The 18898-nt window shown below is 35.5% G+C and overlaps 1 protein-coding gene across 1 annotated transcript in view; it reads left to right on the top strand.

Moving 5' to 3' along the window:
• The first annotated feature begins 5716 nt into the window (after positions 1-5716).
• cachd1 (cache domain containing 1) overlaps positions 5717-18898 on the top strand; it is a 91680-nt gene continuing 78498 nt past the window's right edge. The window contains exon 1 of the mRNA XM_051111552.1: positions 5717-6180. Coding sequence (XP_050967509.1) covers positions 5830-6180 — 351 coding nt within the window. The 5' untranslated portion in view covers positions 5717-5829. The remainder of the gene's footprint in view (positions 6181-18898) is intronic.

Raw genomic sequence — 18898 nt, 5'->3', positions numbered from 1 at the left:
GTTCTATGTGCAGAGCAGAACTAAAAACAGCCCGACATGTTTTTTCTCTTTGTCTTCTGTTGCTCAGTGGTAGATAAACAAGAGACTAGTTTAAATTCAAGGCTTAGTTTACCCAAAAATGAAAATTCTGTCATTAATTACTCGCCCTCATGTTGTTCCAAACCTGTAAGACCTTTGTTCAGCTTTGGAACGCAAATTACGATATTTTTGATGAAATCGCTGGTTTCTGGATCAGCAGCACTACACGCAATAGCGGTGGACCTCTCAGATTTAATCAAAAAGATCTTAATACGTAAAATCTGTGGAGAACCACTAATTTAAAGCACAGCTGTTTAGTAGAGCCAGTCTATCAAATCTTTCATACTGTATTCAACGAGCAGCCGTAGTCTAAAATCATGTATGCTCTTGCTCTCCCTTTATCACTTCAGACCAGGTTGCTTTGTGGAACTGCAGACTAATTAGAATTATGTAAATGAAATAATCCACAGTGTCAAATTCTGAGCCACTCACTACTAATCACTATGATTCTTATGTAATTATGTATTTGCTACAGGTAAATGACATAGCAGGTAGGGGACATGGATATTTGTATGTAATGATTTTAATGTTTTTTGATGTTATCTGATTGAGTATTGTTTTTTATTAGTCTTTAATTATGCTTGGATCATTTTAAAATTATATTTGTGTACACATGCATAGGCAGTTTGAATGTTAAACGTCTGTCATGCCAGCAAAGCACACTAAAATTGAACATTTTAAAAAAGAGAGACAGGGAGGTTTTTGCAGACGCATTGATATTGCATGAAGATCCAAAGTCTGTATTTTCAACTTTAAAATACTGACCACTATGCCGCAGCTTTTTGTTACTGCTAATGAGACTGGAATCTCTCCCGCTGTTTAATGGGGGTAGAAAAATACCGTACTAGTGCACGTTCCTTGGCCTAACCCTGGCCACATACTAAATTATAGCTTGGGCTGGTGTGCACATGTGTATGGACTTAGCAAGATGATAAACTAGCACAGACATTTAACTCACCACCACTAAAGAACACAACGTATTTAAGATATGTAAATATGCCACTTATTTCCAATGTATGCAGTGCTGAGACATTATTCCGAACTATCAGCCATGTTGGCTACGGTCATGAAATTTTCATATGAAACAGTCGAAATGCAAAGCGTGTAGCTCATCTATTGCAGTTTCTGTGCTCTGCAGGCATCGGCAGCAGCAGGAGGAGAAACTGCGGGCTGTGGTGATGCTCCTTTCATCTCCTCTGGCTGTGGATCAAGCAGTGTGTGCTGCCCCCACCCGCACTCACTCCTCCTCTTCCCCCTTCCTCCCTTCATCCTCCACCCAGCTCCTGTCTGGAGAAGGCACTGATGCAGCATCCCAGTGGATTTCATTCATCATCAGCATATACCCGGTTTTTAACCTTCATGTTTGTTGAGAGTGACTTTACCTTTTTTTTTATTATGTATGTATGTACGTTTATTTACATTTATACATACACACACAGACACACACATACATACACGTGTGTTTAATGTTTTAAAGTATTTTCTGCTCATCAAGGCTGTGTTTATTTGATTAATAATACAGAAAAAGCAGTAATATTGTGAAATATTAATGCAATTTAAAATAGTGGTTGTCTATTTCAATATACTTTAAAATATAATTTATTTCTGTGATGCAACGTTGAATTTTCATTCCATTACTCGATACACGATCCTTCAAAAATCATTCTAATATGTTAATTTATTAACAATTTTGGAAACCGTTGCGCTGCGCTGCTTAATAATTTCTTCTAACCTGTGATACTTTTTTTCAGGATTCTTTGATGAATAATGGTTAAAAAAACAGCATTTATTCAAAATAGAAATCTTTTCTAACAATACAAGGCTTTACTATGACTTACCAATTAAACACATCCTTGCTGAATAAAAGTATTAATTCCTTTTTAAACAAGGAAAGAAAGAAAACATTTACTCACCCCAAACTTTGAACGATAGTGTGTATTGTTATAAAAGTTTTCTATTTTAAATAGCTGCTGTTCTTTTTCAGAAAGAATTCTGAAAAATTATCACAGGTTCCAAAAAAATATTAAGCAGCAAAACTGTTTCCAACATTGATAATAAATCAGAATATTAGAATGATTTCTGAAGGATCATGTGACACTGAAGACTGGAGTAATGATGCTGAAAATTTAGCTTTGCATCACAGGAATAAATAACATTTTATAGCATATTAAAATAGAAAACTGTAATAATATTTCACAATATTACTGCTTTTTCTGTATTTTTAATCACATAAACAGCCTTGAAAAGCAGAAAAGACCTTCTTACTGATCCAAAACTTTTGAACGGCAGTGTGTATATATATAATTTTATATATATTTTTATATATATATATATATATATATATGAAGAGTTCAGATGCAAAACCAGCTAAATCCATCTGACGTCTTTCTTTAAAAAATGCATTTTTATCAGGCTCAGATGTATAGGTTTCTATGTAAGTACCGGTGCTTCTGATTGGGCTGAGGCTGTTATTTTAGCGAGTTTGAAGAAAAAGTATTTGATGGACGTATAATATGTGTCGAGAGCATTCACTTAGTATCATTATCTCATTTTTGACTGAAATGGCTTTTAGCTGGTTTTGCATCTGAACTCTTCACACACACACACACACACACACATATATATAGATAGATAGATAGAAGGATAGATAGATATTATACAAATTAGTGATAGATAGATCCTAATATGACACATCTGGCTAAGCAGCAAATATTCTCACAACCACATTAAAACAGGAACCATCTCAGCTGATCTCATTCATTATCTCTTTGAAGCACTTCAGTCAATTTAATGAAACTCAATGAAGCCCTGTTACTCTGTATTGGTAACTGGGGAAAATCTTATATTTAGACACATACTTGTCAAGATTAAAGAGGACAGCTTTTAATTTGAGTCAGCTGAAGGCCTTTTTAGATTGCAATTAAAGGGGTTCTTAATTCAGTGCAATTAATCTAAGACTGGGGCGTATAATAAATCAGTAAATACAAGGATACCAAAGAGACCAGATGAAATTGAACACATGAAACCAATTTTATAGTGGTGCTCTCGTTTAGCACAAGTAAAAAAGAGTCAGAACAACATTCTATTGTGAAATAATTCTTAATGTGTAAATATCTATGTGGTGACCTCAAGTAAGTCTTTTAATGAGTATATATTGCTGGTCATTAGCTACAAACATTTGGATCTGTATTTAGAAACATAAAGCTAATTGTAAATTTACAATAATGCATTTTCCATACCTACATTATATTTAACTGTCTTTGTAAGTACTCATGAATGATTTGGACATTGTCCCACACAGCTGGCTGAGGCTGATATTATCCATCCCTTAAATTCCAGCTCAGCTTGCCAGGTTTTCCAAATCACACCATGCTTATGTAAAGCAAACTATTAAAATATTTATTAACACTTACTCTAATTAATCCTCACTCTCTCTCATTTATTCTAGAGAAAAGGTGATGCTTTGCATATAATTCCTATCATTATTTTGAGAGAAACCATAAGGAACCTGCTGGCTGCTTTCGTCCAGCAAAACCAATGCATCTTAAGTTGCCCAAAATGAATGTGTTCTGCTTTAAAACAGCCCTCAACCACAAGTCAGACCACATTATTATGCATCTTAGCTTTGAATTACATAAAAATATAGTGTTTCACAAGTTCATTACACATAGAAAATCACTCAAAGCACAAAACCATTCATTTTCGTCACACTTGGAGTTCACCTCACCATTCTCAATATAGGCTCTCTTACCACACTGTTCAGCTGACATATTTGCCATTTTACTTATTGGAGAGGCCAGTGCTTTTCTGAGGTTGGCATATGCATTCATCTCAGTAATGCCCCCACAAACCACACATTCTGTTATACTCCTGTTTTGCTATGACTGAGGCACTGCATTTTTGCAAAACAGACAAGTTTTGCAATAACATGCAGATTCTTAAGCAAACTATGTATGTTCAAAATATGTAGGGCAAATCTTGAATGTGTTCCTGATTAAATAACCCTCACTGTGTTTTGGGTCTGAAAAACCTCAAACCCCTTTTGATAGCTCACATGCTTTCATTTACATTAAATTTTATGAAATAAAATGAAATATGAAATAAATGAGTATAAAAGATTGCTACATCTGTTTGAGTGTCTTAAAATGTTCATTTCAATGCTAATGTCTTGAGATGATGTTGACCGAGTTTGGTGGCAATCCGAAAAAAACCCTAGTAGGAGTATCGCAAATTCCAGAGCATGTGTTTTTCACAAAAACCTGAATAGCTGACTTGGTAACTGTAGGTCAAACGGTGTAGGCTACAGAGCCTCTGTTTTTTTGTTTTTTTTCTCAATGATTTAACAAACAGTGGTTCTACAGGCAAAGTTGTCAGAATAAGGAGTTCTATCACATGATATGGATATAGTAGTCAATCGCTTATGCCCTTGAAAATTCAATAAATTTCTCAGAGACCTTTAGGGCCGTGAGTCAAACAGGCCCACCAAGTTTCATTACGATCAGCCTCTGTTAAGCTTGTCTAATAGGTGCTCAAAATTTTGAGCATTTTTTGAGATACACAAATGTCTTCATTGGTCAAGTGGCCAAGCTCCGCAAATTTTTTTCACGTGACCTCAGATTCAGTACTTATGCGTTGTGAGTTTGGCAAATATATCTCATTCTGTTCAAAAGTTATAGTCATTTTAGTAAAAGCAGCCCTGGTCCTTTCAAACGTCTTTGCCGCTTTGTCCTTCACGACAGAGAGTCGCGAGTTAAACTTTTTTTTTTTGATAATTATTGATATTTACTCTCCAGAGAATCTACCTGCACTGGTTTGGTTGCGATCGGGCGAAAAAACCTAGGATTTTAAAATTCAACGACATAAAAGACTTGAACCTGAGTTACGAACAATTTCGTACTTTCGATCACTGTAGCGCCCCCGTCAGGCCGATTTGGGCGAGACTTGGCATTGACATTGTAGGCAGTGTGAGTGCTACCATCCCTCCAAGTTTCACGGTTTGGTCTCCCCCGATCAGTTTTACGTGGAGATTACTGATCCTTGGCCTTTATAACAATTACAATAGGGTTTCTACGTGCTTGAAGCCCTAATAACAGCATGCAGTAAACGGTAAAACAGTTTGTGATACAAACCAGTGTGTTTATAATTAAGATAATACATTCAAATAATACGGTAAACTACTGATTTGCAATATCATGCAGGAAAAGGTGCTGTTTTGTACAGCTGAAAATAGCTGGAGGCAGACGAGACCCATAAAACTTAAGTTAAAATAAGGTGGATGTGTAAACCTTAATCGTTTCAATTAAAAATCTGTGATGTGTTGTGTTTTAATTGTTAATTATATTTTTCGACAATCTTCTTCGTGACACAAAAAATCACCATTTTGAAACGGGATTTAAGTCTTAATCTGTGTATTTAGGTTTACCTTGGTACAGGACAGGGTTTTTAAAACTTTGAGCGCAAAATAGAAGGTTTTGAATTTTAAAAATCCTTCAGACGAACAAAACAAGGGGTTCTCAGAACCCAAACATCAAGGAAGTCCGTTTCAACATTACAGGGTTAAATCCAAATCCAGCTGTTCTGCAGAATCCATGACGGTGTTTGGATGGCGCGCCTCCTGCTTTTCACTCCTATTGTGATGCTCCGGCTCACACACACTCACTCGCTCACACACTCACTTTACCCAGCGCCAACAGCCAAAGAAACTAATGCAGCCCTCTTTACCAGCGTTTGAGTTTTTACAACTATGCCTTGATGCAACTTAGCAACCCCGCTGTAGTTTGGAAAGTGGGAGAAGTGAAAAGGGAAAGTTGGGAAGTAATCGGTGAAGTTTTTCGGTATTCCCGTGCAGGAGCGCATCGAGCCATAATGGCGAGTCGTGCGCGGACAGGATCTCGATTCTCTCTCGCGGCGTGGAGCACACACTCCCGATCATACTGGAATAACCTGGAGCTTTCAAAGTGGAGCCTAGTCGCCCTGTTGCTGCTTGTTTGTCCTGGATTTTGTGCTGCGGATAGTGAGTTTTCGATCCTGGAAGAGGCTCAAGTTTTGGCAGTGCAGATGAAGAAGCTGTCTACTCAGGAGCTGGGTGTTCTCACCATGCAGGTAATAAAACTTGTGTTTTTAATGCACTTATAATCAGTTATGTTTTTAGAGAGCTTGGCTTGCTTTATCTTGAACAACTTTAGAAGTGTGAAATAAAGTGCACGTTATTTAGGATTGATGCAAGTCCTGTGTGCTATGATATACTAGTGTGCATTTCTTACCTCCATGCTTATTTTACATGCTTTGCATTGTTGATAAAACATAAAAGCGGTTCATTCCAGTTATTTAGACTTAAGTAAACAAGTAATGACAGTCTTCACAATTGCACGTTTACTGATTGACTGTTTCCAATCATGCTTGCATGCACTGCATTCATTCATTTAAAGGTTTATGCGATATGAATGCATAGTTTTAAATTTGCATTTGAAAGATTTGTTTACTTTGTGTCATTGTTTTCCTCATCGGAAACATCCGCAGTAGTTCATTAGTTACTCCAGTTAATGTATGATCATATCTGCGTTATATAAACAGATACATTTATTTCCTAAACTTGTTATGAGTTTAGAAACTCTTCTCGTTTAAAAATGAAAGTGTGTGTGTGTGTATTTACAACTACAGCGTTTTATGTTAATGTGGGGTGTTGTGCGATATGGCTTATTTTATAAGCAAATATTCCTTGTTTGTAAATATCTAACCGTGTTTGTGTAAAGACAGACCATTAAATGCACTATACAATGATTTGGCGCCACCAGAATCATATGTATACACCGTAGTGTGTGAAATTCATGCCAATTTCACACTAATTATACGTTTTATGCGCTAACCCTCCATCGTAAAGTTTCCAGCTCGACATACGGATATTATAAAGCAGAAACGTCTTTCTTTGGCCATCCCTATAAATTACAAATAGAGTTAAAAGTGTGTTTTCGCAACAAATGGTAAATTTTGTTTTGGCGCTGTGATATGTTGGTGTAAACGCGCGCACAGAGGTGGGCAGTAGGGGGCCAGACCCAAATGGCCTTTCATCTGTGCCACACTATACTGCTGTCCTAGCTCCTCCTTTTTTCTTTGTCACACTCAGATGTTAATAATCTCCTTCTCTCTCTGTCTCTCACACACTCTCCCCCCCAGATCTTTCTCTCTCTCCACTCCCTTTAGACTTATAATTGGTTGTAAATCAAATGAATGAATTACTCATGCAGCCACATTTACAAATTGGCAACCTCCACCGAGTATCTGTTGTTGAGATCAAATTTTCTTCTCTTGCACTGAGCCATGTATTTAGCTAGAGCCATTTCCCACAAACGAGACTATCTGCTTCCAGTTAAAATATTCATGTGCCCATAAAAACATATCTGACCTCATGTGTCTACGAACTCTTTTACACCTGCATCCTAGCTTTGATTCAAGGCCCACCCCAGTGTTTGATGTATCTTTAAAAATATATTTTTGTGTTATGACAAAAACAAAATGTCACTTTAGGAATTTTTTTTATTCGTAAATGAATATTTATATTTCATGCTCCACAACTAATGACCACAGTTTAATTAAAAAATACATATTTTTAGATATTGTTAAAAAATTATTAAAGCAAAACAAAAAAAAAGTTAATTAAAAAATTTATTTTAAGCTGTGTAATTCCTTACTTAAGATGGATTGCTTGCATAAATACTCAGTTCCACCTGTTAAGTGTACTGAGGGTTGTAAATGACATTTCGAACTAGGTATATTTGCTTTTTTATTTGCAATATTTCTCTTCAGGCTTCTCTGAGCTCCCTCTGTTTGTCCATCAGACTGGTGGCTGTGGTTTAAGTTGAGGCTGTTTTAACCGAGGCCTCCTAATTGAATAATGATGGTAATTCTGAATCAGTGTGTGTAAAAAGTAATAGAGACGGGCTAGAGGATTGATTATGCAGACTCTGCTGGTTCTCTGGTGCTTGTCATGTATTATTTTCTTATTTATTAGAAGCTGGTTGTCATTGTGGTATGATCGTAGTTGAAAAATTGTTCTGTGGTTATAGGAAAATCCAAAAACTTTTGGAAATAGTACTTGCAAAATTTTAAATTCCTCCTCACGTTATTCCAAACTTGCATGTCTGTCTTCTGATGAAGACTCAAAGGACATATTCGTGACCCTGGACCACAAAAGCAGCCACAAGGGGCAGTTTTCTTTAAAAATAAGCTTTCCATTGATGTATGGTTTGTTAGGATATGATAATATTTGGCTGAGATACAACTATTTGAAAATCTGCAAAAAATCTAAATATTAATAAAATCGCCTTTAAAGTTGTCTAAATGAAGTTCTTAGCAATGCATATTACTAAGCAAAAATTAAGTTTTAATATAAATACGGTAGTAAATTTACAAAATATCTTCATGGAACATGATCTTTACTTAATATCCTGATTTCTGGTATAAAAGTAAAATCGATAATTTTGCCCCATACAATGTATTGTTGGCTATTGCTACAAATGTATACTACTTGTGACTGGTCCAGGGTCACATTTATAAGTTTTTGTTTGTGCAATAAGTCATTGGGATCCAAAACAATATTGGACCCCATTTTCTTTAATTATTTAAAAACAAAATGCATATCGTATAGTGATATTTCCTTCATATGCTGGTCTAGTAAACAGTCTTTGTGCTGGATTCATCAATGGAAATTAGTCCTGGTTTGAGGGACTTTTCATAGTCTCTGGGTGGGATGATCTTTGATGAAATAGCCCATTGAGACCAAGCCATTGCGAATGACCCATCCAGTTAACGACAGTCCATCCATCAGCTCACGGCCACTGGGGCCCCTTCAAAGAAGTCCAGTCTGATAGGCCACCCCCACCTTACTGCTGAACTGGTCACTCATCTACAGGTTCTTGTGGTCTAATTCAGTTACAGTGGATGAGTGTGTAACAGTAGGCTATTTGTGAGCTTTCTTGGCTTTTTGGTCATGCTTAATTAGCTCTGGAGAATTTGTTGTGTTGACTGTCCACTACGCTGTGACTGTGACCTTTGGAACTGCTTCCTGCTTAAGTGCACACGCTCGTCTGAGAGAAACAGCCACTGGTCTTGAGAAGAGCTGTGACCTGCCATTAAGTTCTGTGGATTGTGTATAATTAGTTTTCTTTGAAATTAGTTTAAGATTGTTATGATGACTCAGCCTTAGACAAACAAAAATGTACTGTGGAAGTACTGTTGTTCAGTGATCATTTGAAATATATATTTATAACTAGCTAATTTTCTAATATTTGCATGGTTCTTCAAATAATGGCATGGAATTATTGTAGTATATATCTGAAAAACCATTCAAAGTTTGGGTTATGTGCACCAAAGCTGGATTTATATGTTCAAAAAAGACAGTAAAATTATTAATATTGTGAAATATTGTTGAACATAAAAATACTGATGAATAGAAAGTTCAAAAGAACAGTTATAAATGTTGTTACTGTTACTTTTTATATAATGCACCCTTGCTGAATAAATGTATTCATTTGTTTTAACCAGACTTTTGAATTAGGGGTTAAGAGAATATGTGTTCGTCAGGGCCGATGCCAATACCAATTATTACAGATCAAGTAGACCGATAACATATATATTTTATATATATATATATATATATATATATATATATATATATATATATATATATATATATTATATATTATATATATGTTATCGGTCTACTTGATCTGTAATATATATATTATATATATTATATATTATATATTATATATATAGGCCAACTCCTATTTTGAATAATAGCATATATTTATGATTTTGGGTCAATTAGAGTGTCACCAGTAAAGAAAAAGTGAATAAAAGATCTATTAAAAATTCATTATGAAGATAAGTTTAAATTTTATTACATCAAGTACACCGATAACCGATAATTTGAACCAATATATATGTCTGGTGTAAAAATGAAAATTGATGTCAAAATGAAAAATAAAAAGGGCTCTGACAAAAGCTTTCTTTTAATGCTTTAAAATTATTTTATCGGAAAAATATTGTTTTTTTTTGTTTGTTTTTTTTAAATGACCGTAACCGATAACCATAAAAATGCTTAATATCTGCGCCAATAATCGATTGACCCCTATTTTGAATAGTAGCATATATTTATGATTTTGGATCAATTACAGTGTCACCAATAAAGAAAAAGTGAAGAAAAGATTTATTAAAAATTCATTATGAAGATAAGTTTAAATTTTATTACATCAAGTAGACCGATAATCAATATTTTGAACCAATATATATGTCTGGTGTAAAAATGAAAATTGATGTCAAAATTAAAAATAAAAAGGGCTCTGACAAAAGCTTTTTTTTAATGCTTTAAAATTATTTTATCGGAAAAATATCGTTTTTTTTTTTTTTTAAATGACCGTAACCGATAACCATAAAAATGCTTAATATCTATGCCAATAATCGATTGACCCCTATTTTGAATAGTAGCATATATTTATGATTTTGGTTCAATTACGGTGTCACCAATAAAGAAAAAGTGAATAAAAGATCTAATAAAAAATTCATTTTGAAGATAAGCTTACATTTCATTACCAATGTCATGTGGTGTAACCATCAAGTAAAAAAAAAAAAAAAAAAAAAAAAAAAAAAATCAAATGTTCATTACACCTCAAATACATGTGAGGGTACTTTTTTTCAGTAAATCATAAAATATCAAACATATCAATGTATCATTAAAGCTTTTGGAGAGTTGCACCACATGACATTTTACAATGACTTTTTTATGATATCAGTTGTAGAGTTATATTACAACAAATAGACAAACTAAATTTGATGTGTTCATTGATCATCACAAAAATTCGTAGTCTAATGCCAGTTTTTTAGATTCCTAAATTGGTTTGCCCAACATTTGCAGTCAGTAAGTTAAAAGCGATTTCTGTCCTCCTCCAGCTGCTTGATTTCAATCAGTGACGACGGCAGCAGAAGATTCCCTCTTTCAGTTTCCCTGTACACTTGTTGCTCTCTTTCCCCCCTATATCTTTTCTGCTTTATATTTCATTCTATTGTTCTTGTACTTTTGTCCCCCCACCGTTTTTTCAGTATCCTGTTGAAACCACTCCCAGACTCGAGTTAACAATCTAAAGGGAGCGTTCCTCGCCGTCCATCGCAGCAAAACATTTGTATGCTTTAATTGGGCTTTCGGCGATGAGGGGGAAAAAAAAGGCCACCCTGGCGGTCCTTTCGTCGGGTATCACCATGGTAAAGTAAACCTCAACGAAGCCATTGTAGCATATTTTTCATTCACTCGAAACTTCACCAAGAGGGCTTCTCATTGCACGGCTAGGATGCGCCTGTTATTGAACGACCTAGTTAGAAAGTCTGCTGTGTGGAAGCTTTTGAGACGAGGTCTTTCATTCACAATCTCCCAGAGGCAACCCCCCCACCCTTTCTCTTGGAGAAGAGTCTGCCTTCTGTAGTGCCTTTATTAACCAGGAGCTGTAATTAACCGGCCTTATTTAATCAGTTTGGGCTCTTTCTCTCACACACACGTAGGGAAGAATAGAAGCTTCATGGGAACTGGCCTTTGTGCAGCGCTCAAAAGCTTCTTTCAGTAAGTTCCTACAGGGTCGACCTGGGATGGGACATCGGGCCTTATCACAGAGTCCTCAATAGGGAGGTCTTCACACACCCTACCCTATCCCAAGGGGGATGGGGATGGGAGACCAGGGGCCCCACAGCGCTCTTAGAAGTGTGTCTGTGTTGGTGTTTGTTGGATGACTATGCAGGGAGGCTTGGTGCTTGTTCTCTCTTCAACCTTTATGTTTTTTAGAACTGTGATCTCCTTCCCCTCATCTGATACGGTCTCACATTCACAGAGAAGGGTCCTTACTGCATTCGCTCCAGACTGTTTTTCGTTTCTGCTTCTTTTCTTTTCAACAACCCCCCCTTTCTCCAGGGTCTAGACTGTCCTGATAACCTTCATGTTGTTGTTTGTCTCAGAGTAAAAGAAATGTATAGGATTGAAGAGCTGGATTACGGGCTTTTTCTTTTGGCCGTGTTGTGATGCAATAGTTGAGCAATTTAGAGGAATAATTCATTTACTCACCCACATGTCATTTCCAAACCTGTATTTTTTTTTCTTGTTTTAATTGAACAAAAAAGGAGATAATGACTATACAAAAGGAGTGTCCTGACTATCCTATTCCATACAATGAAGATGAATAGGAATGGGCGATAACCTGTAAATGTCTACTGAATAATAGTCTAAAAAATTCTCAGGAATACAGCATAAATAAAACCCTCTACTGTACCTGTCAACTATTGTTAACATGTATTTGAATGTTAACATGTTTTCCGACCTATGAGTCACATTTCTTGAGTTCAAAAGCCCTTTGAGTGGTTTGGATTACCATGAAAGTAAATTTTTTTTTTTAAAACATAACATTTTAGTTTTTAATTTATTTAACTGAAATGAATTTTTTCTTTTCATAGTCAGTGCAGTTGAGTAAAAAGTTGTAAATCACTTTGGATTGGATTTAAATCAGATATCAAACCACGTTTTGATGTGCTTTGATTGGGTTTGCAAACTAAACAAATTAGACACAATGTTTTTTTTTTTTCTGCCTGTCTGAACAAAACCTATGTTAGCAGTCAAACTAATAGTTGATGCTTTTCTTTGATAACCAATTACTGTTTTAACTTCAGCTTTTATCTCCACTTTAAAGTTTGGATTAACTTTAAAGCAAAAAATATGTATTTTAATGCATAATATTTTAGTTATTTATTTGCTTTTATTTTATTTACCTAAAATAAAAGATTCTTTTTCAAATTCAGTGCATTTGAGTAAAAATTCTAAATAATTTCTAAATTTGAGTCCAGTCTGAACAGTCAGACTTAAATTCAGATTTAAATCAGACTTCAAAGAACATTTTGATGTGCTTTGGATTGGGTTTGTAAAAAAGAAAATAAAAATAAAAAATAAAGTAAATGAAGAAATGAATAAATAAATATAGTTTTAACAGTTTTAGTTTTCCTTCAGCTTATATCTCCACTTAAAAATTTGATGTGCTTTTGATTGGGTTAAAAAAATTGAGTTAGACGCAACTATTTTTTTGTGTTAGGAATTAAACTATTAGTTGATTGGTTTTCTTTGAGAACCATTTTAAGTGGTTTAGTTTTCCTTCAGATTTTGTCTCCACTTGAAAGTTTGGATTAACATGAGAGTGATTTTTTTTTTTTTTTTTTTTTTTTTTTTTTTTTTTTTTTTTAATACATAATATTTTAGTTATTTGTTTTTATTTTATTTACCTAAAATATTTTTCAGTGCATTTGAGTAAAAATTCTAAATAATTTCTACATTTGAGTCCAGTCTGACCATTCTGAGTTAAATTTAGATTTAAATCAAACTTCAAACCACATTTTGATGTGCTTTGGATTGGGTTTGTAAAAACACCACACACACACAAAAGTCTTCCGATTCAGACGTCAACAACTAAACAAATTTGAGTTAGACACAACTATTTTTTTCATGTTAGCAATCAAACTATTCTTTGAGAACCCATTACTGTTTTAACTGGTTTATTTTCCTTCAGTTTTTATCTTAACTTTGGATTAACGTGAGAGTGGAAAATCCTTTCTTTTTTATACATATTTTATTTATTTATTTGTTTTTATTTTATTTATACATAATTTTTGTGTATTTTTTTCTTTACCTAAAATAAAATGTTCATTTTCAATATTCTAAATCACTTTGAGTCCAGTCTGACTGTTCAGACTTAAATTCAGATTTCAATCAGCCATCAAACCATATATTGATATGCAAAAAACAAAAACAAAACAAAAAAAAGGCTTCCAGTTCAGACGTCAACAACCAAACAAATTTGAGTAAGACGCAACAATTTTTTTTCCTGCCTGTCTGAACAAAGCCTATGTTATCCATCGAACTGTTAGTTGATGCTGTTGAGAGCCCATTACTGTTTTAACTCACAGTTTGTTTAGTTTTCCTCCAGCTTTTATCTCCACTTTAAAGGCTGTTGATGTAATCTTGGAGTAGATTTCTCAGGCTGTTATTGATTGTTTTGAGAATGTGTGTTTTGAATTGACATTTTCTTTCCAGAGTATCCAGAGCCTCATGTATTATGTATATAGGGAGCCAGTTTGACAGCGCATTGAAGTGTCTGAGGCAGGAATGTTTTGGTTTGGGAGGAGTCGAACAGCCCTGAAATGACCGGGTGAGGAGGACTGTGTCTGTGCAGCTAAACCTATTCACTGTGAGCGAGTGAATGAATGTACTCCACTTCATTAATCCTGAACTCTTTGATCCCATTCATACCTGCTATTAACATCCATTTTTCTAATCCGCTCACAGTATTGAAGTATAACAGACACTCCAGGCATCGATTCTTGTTCTTTATGTGCTTCTAAGAAACAGCACCAGACCTTGTTTTATTAGTTCCAGGAAGTAAACATTAGGAAATTTTAGTAAATCTTGTTTTCTCCAGAGGAAGGAGCTCAGATAGAAGATAGATGTGTTCAGAGATTAAGAAAGGCAAGATGAGAGTTCCCACTGTGTTTGGTCAGGGGGGGTCACTCCCTGATTTAGAGATTAAAGTAGGTCCATAAATACAGAGGTCAGTAGTTTGCATCCCATCCAAATCCCTTTATCTGATAACCTTTGAGATAAGAGGGTAGGTGGGAATTCCTCTTTGTGGTACTAGAGACACATTTCCTTTTAGTTTACACATTAGCTTTTAGTGCTTGACCATTGCTGTTATGCCTAAAGGGATAGTTCACCCAAAAATGAAAATTCTGTCATTAATTACTCACCCTCTTGTCATTACAAACCTGTAAGACCTTTGTTCATCTATGGAACACAAATTCTGATATTTTTGATGAAACGCAACTGACACATTCAAGACCCAGAAAGGTAGGAAAGACATCGTTAAAATACTCCATGTGACCTCAGTGGTTCAACTGCAATTTTATGAAGCTGCAAGAATAATTTTTGTGCACATAGAAAACAAAAATAAGGCTTTTATTCAACAAATTCTTAAATAAACTCCTTATTTTTGTTTTCTTTGCACATAAAAAGTATTCTCATTGCTTAAAAAAAAGTACAGTAAATAAATTAGTCAACCTTATTGACTAGTGATTTATTGACTACATGGTTATTGTTTCTTAAAGCCCTACATTTCAGCCTGGGCCCGATGGGCCCCAACTTATTTACGGCCCTTTGGGCCGGGATTCGGGCCAATTTTCACATCGTAGCTCAAATGCAGGACGAGCATTGGGCTTGTTTTAATCTTCTCTTTGTTTTTATATTTTAGACATCCATTACTCATGGTGATGAAAAAAGTTGCAGCGCATCCTGTTTTTTTCTATCTTTATTTTATAAACGCACAATGTTTTGCTGATATTGTGAGTGCACACAAAAATAGACCCTTTACAGTTCTAAACAATGTATTATGCTTACTCTCAGTGCACATTTATATGGGTTAAGCATTTAAACTAACACTGTGATATGCTCGAGCTTATCAAAACTTACATTTGACGAATAAAAAATGCTCAAACGTTTTTGTAAATTAACTTAAGTAACAAAACAAAAAATATAATCTCTTTGCCATTTCATACAATAATCAGCTATTTTAATAGCTGAAACAGTAGTGTAAGTTGTTTTGGGAGAAGGGGGGAAAAGACAGGCTTGGACCAGATTTGGGCCAAGAATTCTGATAAGCTGTCGGACGAGGGCTGGGCTAGGGCCTGAGCATCTTGGGGCAGGGCCGGGTTAGGGCTTAGATTTTAGGCCCGTGCTGGGGTCTATCATTTCTGGTGCTTTAAGTTAGTGTACAGGTAATTCTAATCTCATATTCTCCATTTCAAAGATTGGCACCGTCTCTCACCACCCAAGATGAAGCAGGAAATGACCCCAGATAGTGTCTGAACTTTGAATCTCTCTCTTGTAGTGTGTACTTTGAAAGATAAAAAAGAACCTTGACTCTGAGGCCACTAATTGGCCGACATAAAGGAGCGTTCCTGCTTTGAATGTGTGATAGGAAAAGGAGGAAAGCTGCTAGAGCAACAAGCAGCAGCTGTGTTTTGCTATGACTGTCTCGAGCTGGGCCGCCGCTTGCCAAGGACAGTTATTTTATCTACCCTGACTGACTGGTAACGCAACACCTGCGTTAGCACAGCAGATGAACTTGGGTGTTAGGCACGAGAGTACATTTCCCCTCTATGATATGTAAACACGAAAAAGGAATCAGAAAGAATTTTTATTGGCCTTGACACCGCAGTCACTGCTTAATGTCTGTGTGTGTGTGGAGCTTGTTAGGGTGTGTGTGTGGACTATTTACGAGCATTTCCAAAGTAATTCTTTTGTTTATTGATTCATGTTCCCTAGAGGCTCCATAGAGATGTTGCAGTGTGGTCTCAGATAAACTGCCCTTGTCTTGTGATTGCTTTAGCAGTAGGGACCAATTTACTGCCTGATTTACTAGGTGCCTGTGCCTCAGAGAGAGTGAGAGAAAGAAGAGAGCAAGGTTGTGGGAGAGAAAGAGAATATGTTTGCGCTCGACGTATGCATGTGCACTTCTCAAATCATGCCCGGCAGCGGTCTGCTTGGCACTCGTGTGCGTGTGCGTGTGTGTGTGTGAACTGGTCCAGTGCCAGCGTCTCTTTTACAGGAGTCTTGGGGACAGCGCTTTGAGTCTCTGGTGTCTCCTGAAAGGAAGACTGTGTGTAATGAACAGTTTGCAGCAGAGCACTGTGGGAATGCAGGTGTCTGGACGGAGGCACTTATTGTAATGTTTAGTGGGCTCCGCATGCACGTTTACTCAGTTGAAAGGCTTTATGTTGTATTTTATGGTTTATTATTTATGGTTTCTGTGGTATTTTCTCTTTGCAGTTAATGTGATACTGGAGTATTACAAGTGGTTGTCCAAAAGATTTCTCCAGTATTGGCAATTACTATCTCTTTTAAACTATCTCTTTAAAGTCAGACCGGCAAGCTTGTTTTTTTCTGATTTTATTGATTCATTCAAATTTAATGTTTTGCCACAGTTTTATTTTTTAGAAATCGAGAAATCGCAATTTTGAATTGAAATATTACCAAATGCTAGAGTTAGACACTTTAACAATACACCAGTGATAACAGTAAAGAGAAAAAAGCAATATATCGAGGCTCCATTCACACAGAGTGCACTTTTGTGTTGACAAAGATGTGACACGGACAGTGGAATAGGAAAAACATGCAAGAAGATGGGAGTGAACAACTTTTAACTTGAACGCCACGGTCTTAGAATGCTGTTTCATGCATGAGACACTGCAAGAGACATGAGTGCAACAATCAAACGCTTCCTTGTTTACATAGAACAAACAATGGAAAAACAATAATAAAAAACAAAACCTATAAAGAATTACTACTGTATGTCTGATATTCCATATTTGCATCATGGTGACAGGCTGAAAGCTGCTGTTCATTATTTTTACACATTTATAATTAATAGTAGTCTACTGGTGTTATGCCTTCAGTCATTTTGAATTTGAATTACCTTTACTTTTGAGATTTATTTATTTATTTAATTTTTTTTAAGCATCTTCCTTATTTCTGAACATACATGTAAAAGACGAGTTTGTACAAGATGTAGTTGTAGTTGAATCTTTGCTGCAAAGATATTTAACAAGTGATTTGTTTAACATTTATGTCATGTTGACAACTTCATGTGTGGTACACTTGGAATAGAATTTTAACTAGAAAGTTAATAAAGAACAGGTTACTTAAATGATGTTGTAGTTACATTTTTAAGTTGACTAGTAAAAAATCTTAAAAAATAGAGAATCGGTCAAACGTTCTGAAGAAATTGACATTTAAATTTTTTGCCATATAGCTCAGCCATACTGAAAACAGATGATTATTTGTTGATTGGGTGAAAGTCTGAAAGAACCTGAAAAAAAATGAAAAACTATTGATATTTGAGTGGGATAGTTCACCCAAAAATGAAAATTCTGTTGTTGGTTATTCACCCTCATGTTATTCCAAACCCGTAAGACCTTTGTCCATGTTCGGAACACAATTTAAGATATTTTTGTTGAAATCCAAGAGATTTCTGACCCTGCATAGACAGCAACGCAACTGACACGTTCAAGGCCTAGAAAGGTAGTAAGGACATCGCTAAAATAGTCCATATGACATCAGTTGTTTTATGAAGCTATGATAACTTTTTATATAAAAATACAGACTTTATTCAACAATTTCTTCTTTTCCGTGTCAGTCTTCGATGTGTGTTCACAAGAGTACCATGATTAATTAATGACAGCATTGACAAAACGGAATTACATATGTAAACATTTGACTTCAGTGTGAGACTGCTTCAAATTTCTTTTGGGTTTCAACTTAATAATGTCTCTGCACTTAAAATCTGTTAATTTCAGTGAGATGTCTTGATTTTGCTTACTTCAGTGAGTGAGTTTACTACGCCGCAAACCGGAATCAGGTTTTCAGCTGTGTTTAAGTGAGGATTTGCCAAATCTTTCATCTGATTTTCATCTCTGTTTGGGTTTCTCAAAGAGGATTAGGTGAGTTTGTTTGTTTGCTATGTCTTCACTTTACACACCATTATGGATGGTGCCAAAACCTAGTGCTGTATTCCTGTATTTAGCTGGATTTGGGGAAGGGAGGGTTGGTATTTTTTTATGATTTGAATTAACCCTGGCAGCTTTCTCGATGGAAATGTCATCATTTAGAGAGCAGTTGCAAAGGAATGTAAGCAATGATTTGACAGCAAATATATCTTTGGTTGCCTGGGGTGTTTACTGTCTTTGCTGT

This window comes from Labeo rohita, chromosome 6 (genome assembly GCF_022985175.1).
Source record: "Labeo rohita strain BAU-BD-2019 chromosome 6, IGBB_LRoh.1.0, whole genome shotgun sequence".
Taxonomy (NCBI): Eukaryota; Metazoa; Chordata; class Actinopteri; order Cypriniformes; family Cyprinidae; genus Labeo; species Labeo rohita.
This window is presented reverse-complemented; position numbering and strand designations above follow the sequence as displayed.